Source organism: Galleria mellonella, unplaced genomic scaffold (assembly GCF_026898425.1).
Source record: "Galleria mellonella isolate WM207_F2 unplaced genomic scaffold, CSIRO_AGI_GalMel_v1 utg300, whole genome shotgun sequence".
Taxonomy (NCBI): Eukaryota; Metazoa; Arthropoda; class Insecta; order Lepidoptera; family Pyralidae; genus Galleria; species Galleria mellonella.
This window is the reverse complement of record NW_026442068.1, coordinates 2,168,438-2,174,209: the sequence shown is the minus strand read 5'-3', so window position 1 is coordinate 2,174,209 and position 5,772 is coordinate 2,168,438. Positions and strand designations below refer to the sequence as shown.

Here is a 5,772-nt window from a genome sequence, read left to right as displayed (position 1 = left end):
TCATCCATTTCATTCATTCATTCAATAGAGAGTTGGGAGTGAAAGGAGAGCGTAAGAGAAAAAACTAGAAATGTAGGAAGGGGTGTTTTTTTTATCGTTCACTGTGTGATATATAGCAAAACATAGTGAAAATCACTACAAGTATGTAATTGGGTAAAATTAAAAGAACTCGTTTTGGAGAATAAATTTTTGGCATTTCAATAAAAATAAAATATCGCATCTGGCAATAATATTTCTGAAAAGATACGCTTCGAAGCCAAAATCTTCAGTCTCTCTACTCTGTGCCCAATATAAAAAAAAACATATGTACATCTTTGTTTTGTTTTTATATTTTAAAAACTTTCTACCTGTTTCTTAAAATTTACTGATTGTTTCTATATTAAACTAATTCTAAATAATTCTCTATCCACATATTTTAATTGGAAACATGAAGATTTCTGAGGTATGACATATAAACGTTTTAATCTAAATTTTGTTAATTTGTTTTGAGGTTGTTACGATATGAAACAAATCTTAAAATATTTTTATAAGTACATTTACAAATTGTATTTTATTTTATACCATATTAGATTTGTAATTAAACGCTTTTTCACGTATTGAAGCCTGACGGAGCGAAAATACTCTATGTTTATAACCTATATTGTTATAATGTCCCTAACCATTTAATAATTACTGAGTTTTATCTACTTATCTAAGAAGAGAACCATAGTATGGTATCCATAGTCATGGTACAATGAAATAATAAAAATTTTCTACCAAATAAATCCATAAAACAATAATTTGTTTCCCTATGTCATTTGTACCTTTAATTAACACATAAAACATTTAAAATTATTGTTGTTCTTGTAAAATTGCAACTTAGTTATTGGTTATAAAATAATACAGAAATATTGTTCCTTTACAGTTGCCTGGTGATGAAGATTCTGGTCTAACAAACCGTACTTATGTCTTTCAGAATGAAAGTCACACACTAGGAAATGCTTTGAAATGTATCATCTCTAGATAGTAAGTATTGCATTTCATTTTACAAACTTAGTTTCATCTAGCTCATTTATTCAAATGTCTATGTTTCCAACGTCATTTTCAATTATTATGCTATATATAGCTCTATCTTTTACCTATGATTTTGTTGTCGTAACCAGGATTAAATTAGATTATTAAAATTCCTGTCTTTCTCTGTCTCATATAGTAACTGAAATATAGTGTTATAACCCTACAAACATGTACACATATAATGTTATGCCCATATAATAGTTGATCAAGATAATAATGTGTTAAGAGGTAATAAACAAACCAACAGAATTGAAATTTTATGTTAGTAACGTTTAATTCAGTATTAGTTGTTTTTCAATTAAAAATATATACTAATTCATTTTAAAAAAAATCAAAGATGTTTTTAATAATAATCATGAAATTTATTATATTCATAAAACTATTAACTTCCATTACTATATATGCAGATTATTTTCATTACTATACATCCTAATCTTCACAAATGTCAAAGTATCCTCCGTCACCCTTCTCTACTATACTCAAAGAATGCAAAAATGATTTTTTTTTCTAACATAGGACAAAGTTTGCGATTGTACATTCTAAGAACTTGTCACAAACTAGTTTTGCTAATCCATAGTACAATGTAATTTCTATTTTGACAGACAAATGAGTAACACACAAAATTATTCCATATCTGCACAACCTATCAAGTGCATACAAAATGTGTCAGAATTATAATAATTACTAGTATGTGTATTACAAAATTATTATTATGTATAATTTCAAAAATATCAATATCTGTTTCAGTGAAGATGTTGTATTCTGTGGGTATACAGTCCCACATCCAGCTGAATCCAAAATGCATTTTAGAATACAAGCAAAAGGAACGCCTGCATTAGACATACTAAAACGAGGTCTAAAAGATCTTGAAAAAGTATGCGACCACACACTAGAATTATTTGAAAAAGAAGTAAAAGCATTTCAGAAAAGTTAATATTTCGTTTTTTTTTAACCTGCCTTGTAATGTTTTTTATAGATTGAAATGCATGTAGTCATATATGAATAGACATAGTTCAATTCTTAGTAATTGACACCAATGTAATGCCTTACAGATAACTCAGAGAAATCACTAACCTGCAAAGTAATACAATAATGATGAAAAATAATCTCTCATTCAATGGCCCTTTCATTTAAAGAAATAAATAATTGAGATATGAATATCAACTAATCATTAAATTATAAAGAATATTCTATCAATTGATAATCATAAAACCTATGTTAAATTGAAAATTTTCTTTTTTTGTATTTATAACTGTAAAACGGTGTTTCCCGATGTGAAGCCCACCAAGGGGCAATTGGATAGTTAAGGGGAGGCAATTAAAAAATGGACTCAAAGTGATTTAAAGCCTCTTGTTCCGGGCCATTTAAATGCAATGCTATGAGTTAGATATCGGTGCTAAATTAAACAAAAAAATGCCGTATATTTTATATTTATTAGGTATAATTTCGTTTGACGTTACCAAGAAATCAACTGGGCGATTAGTCATCAACTTAGCTTTGTCGGGAAAAATTATGTATAAGGGTATAATAATTTTAGAAATGTTCAAGTGGGGTATGGCACAAAAAAGGTTAGAAACATTAAAATCGACCCAGCAGTATTTATGACCTAACCTGACAAAAGGGGGGGGATGGGGATGCTAGTAAAGCGAATTAGCGGCTCCATTGCCAGCAATATCCCTTCTCTGTTGGATTTTACACTATTCGCTTTAGAATTAATTCATTGACCCAATTGATTCTTACATATCACCCCTCACTGGTGCCTAGCCTGCGTATGCCAATAACAGACTGGGTTATTCTTTTATTAATTAAGAACCTGATAAAAATTTGAGATATATTAACAGCTTTTACTCGAGATTTTTCCCGCGTGACAATGTTTACTGACAAAGATAAAAAGGAGCCTATATCCTTCTCCACCACCTTCAGTGTGTGTATAATTTCAGTGACCCGTCGTTAAGGTACTATAACAATTTCACGATTATTTTAATGAAACTTTGTACAAAAGTCGATTGCTTGGGTATCTCTGTACCATTCGTGTTTCAACCGTGAAGCAGCTGTTTGCATGGCCGTGTTTTGGTTTGAAGAGTGGGATATGGCATGAATTTACTGGGTACAGAGGAATAACACCCGAGTCCTCAGGAATGGCAACACATGGGGGGTATCATGGGCGAAACAGTATACTGTTATGTCGCCTATAGACATGAACAGTAGTTCATGTCTATAGGCGACGGTTACCACTCCATTAGGTAGGCCGCCAGCTTGATTGCCATTCTAAGTTGTATAAAAAAAAAATACTTTTATTGTTATTATTACATATAATTGTCTGTATGTTGAAAAAAAATTTATGTAATAAAATTACATAAATTTTATAATTTTACCTAGTATAGATTTTTTTAATATTTTCTTAAATACTACATATTTATGGAAACATTAAAAATCTAAACTAGGTAAAAAATTTCCGTTATTGTAGATAAAAATCTTTTAAGAAAGAAATTTTCAAAATTTTCATGTTTATTCTTGTAAATTTGTGAAGATACGATAAGATTTTTAAAAAACAAAATTGTTTAAAAAGTATCTTATAAATACACACCATTATAGAGATTAATTAAAATAAAAAACAAAAAATGTTAAATTTGTTTAATTACATTTAACATTGAGATGTTCTTAAACTTTGAATTCCGAGTATGGTGACTTAGTCAATGGGATATCTCGCCATAAATCGGGAGTGAGGTATGCATAAGTCTTGGCAATAGCAGCATAGGTAGCTTTAGCAAAATTGCCTAGTGTACCAGTGGAGCCACGAGCTGATGTGTAACAGTCTTGTACTCCCGCCATTTGAAGCAACTTCTTAGGGACTGGAGCAGATACAATGCCAGTACCACGGGGAGCAGGGATCAGCCTGACAGTGACAGAACCACATTTACCAGTTACCTGTAACAGAAAATGTTTATTAATCTCCATTCAAATACAAACATTTAATACGATTGTAAAGATTGAAAATCAGACGCTTTAAAAACTTCACTGGAAAAACCTCAAGAGGATACCACGAATGAAATGATTATCAGTTTTCATCATAAAAATTAAAATTAAATAATGAAATACAAAAAGTATTACATAGACAAAAGATTACCTTGCAAGGCACTGTATGAGGCTTTCCAATCTTGTTACCCCAATATCCTCTACGCACTGGCAGGACTGATAGCTTGGCAAGGATGATTGCACCTCGAATCGCAGTAGCAACTTCTTTGCTGCACTTTACACCCAAGCCAATATGCCCATTGTTATCTCCAATAGCCACAAATGCCTTGAAACGCGTACGCTGACCAGCACGAGTTTGTTTTTGTACAGGCATGATTTTCAAGACTTCATCGTTGAGAGACGGACCAAGGAAGAAATCTATAATTTCAAACTCCTTAATTGGCAAAGAGAACAGGTAGATACTCTCAAGTTTGTCGATTTTGCCCTCCCGAACAAGACGACCAAGTTTAGTTACGGGCACCCATTCTTTCTGATCTTCCTTGCCGCGCCCGCGACCGCGACCTCGACCGCGTCCACGACCACGTGGGCCACCACGGCCTCTATCACCACCACGTGAACCAAAACCACCGCGGAAACCGCCACGTCCACCGGCTGGAGCTGCGTCCGCCATTCTGCAATTAATGTTTATTACCTAATTTACTAAACCACCTCAATGCTCTAAAGACATGGTGAATAAATATATATAATCAGACGCGTTAAGGCCATCACCGTGTAAACACTATGGTAGATACCACGAATGAAATGAATTTAGAGTCTCATCATTTAAAATCCACGTGTTGAATAATATGAAGGTTAAGTTGCAGACTAAATAAAAATAATATAGTTTATATTGTATAATTAGATTATTGAAAACTTTTAAATTTTATAAAATACAGAGAAAGTTCTAATTCTAAATTAGATGGATCTAAATCACTTAACATAACTTACGTTGAACCGTGAGCGAAGGGAGACAGTCAAATAGAAAATGGCCGACCGAAGCCAAAGACCGTCGCTTGTCTGCCCGCCGAATTCAAAGTTGCCAGATGCAATTTTTATTTTTAACCAAACGTCAAATAACTGTATTTGTAGAAAATGTTCTCAAACTCGGTACGATTTTCTTTACTTGACCATAGATACTAATTTTGATTAATGCCTTTACCCAAACAAGTTATACTAAGTCTTGCCAAATCACAAACTTGTATACATTTTCACTATGTTTTGCCATGTACCACATTACAACGATGCGAGATTTGCTATTCGAATAATTTGTAATTACAAATTTCATAATTGAATACAAAATTAGTAATGTACAAACTTTCGTATTGGAATGATTTTACTAGTAACAATAGTTTTTACTTAATCTACTACTATCAAGTTCGTTCCCTGTATCCACTACTGTAGTAATAGAATGTTAATGAGATAATGAATGACGATAAAAAATAGCGGTTAACTACATTCCTTTTCCATATACATAATTAATTGCTAAAAAAAAGTACTTTGTTATTTACTTTAATGATGACTATCAAAAATTGGAAGTTTCACTAAATACAAATTGGTAACACTCTTGACCATTAATAAAATGAAAAAGACATTCAAGCGATCGAGTTGAATTTCCTATATTCTTACACACTCGTACATCGACTAATACAAATGACTGAAATTAGTAGTCAAACGACATAATTAATCCGATGAAATTAATAGTAG

The 5,772-nt window shown here is 32.0% G+C and overlaps 2 protein-coding genes across 2 annotated transcripts; one reads left to right on the top strand and one right to left on the bottom strand.

Moving 5' to 3' along the window:
* The first annotated feature begins 266 nt into the window (after positions 1 to 266).
* Positions 267 to 2,093, top strand: LOC113509122 (probable DNA-directed RNA polymerases I and III subunit RPAC2). The gene is made up of 3 exons (XM_026892417.3): positions 267 to 442; positions 905 to 1,005; positions 1,801 to 2,093. Exons 1-3 carry the CDS (start codon positions 428 to 430, stop codon positions 1,985 to 1,987), a joined length of 303 nt encoding a protein of 100 aa, XP_026748218.1. The 5' UTR covers positions 267 to 427; the 3' UTR covers positions 1,988 to 2,093.
* A 1,580-nt stretch (positions 2,094 to 3,673) lies between these two features.
* Positions 3,674 to 5,156, bottom strand: LOC113523332 (40S ribosomal protein S2). The gene is made up of 3 exons (XM_026909254.3): positions 5,017 to 5,156; positions 4,181 to 4,700; positions 3,674 to 3,981 (listed from the first exon to the last, which is right to left on the bottom strand). Exons 2-3 carry the CDS (start codon positions 4,697 to 4,699, stop codon positions 3,715 to 3,717), a joined length of 786 nt encoding a protein of 261 aa, XP_026765055.1. The 5' UTR covers position 4,700; positions 5,017 to 5,156; the 3' UTR covers positions 3,674 to 3,714.
* Between the last annotated feature and the right edge of the window lie 616 nt (positions 5,157 to 5,772).

Bases quoted from the DNA above. Each gene is read 5' to 3' on its own strand.
- LOC113509122 (XM_026892417.3), top strand. The intron at 1,006-1,800 runs GTAAGTATTGCA...TATCTGTTTCAG, and splicing joins AAATGTATCATCTCTAGATA to TGAAGATGTTGTATTCTGTG.
- LOC113523332 (XM_026909254.3), bottom strand. From the start codon at position 4,699: ATGGCGGACGCAGCTCCAGCCGGTGGACGTGGCGGTTTCCGCGGTGGT. The intron at 3,982-4,180 runs GTAATCTTTTGT...TTTCTGTTACAG, and splicing joins CTCATACAGTGCCTTGCAAG to GTAACTGGTAAATGTGGTTC.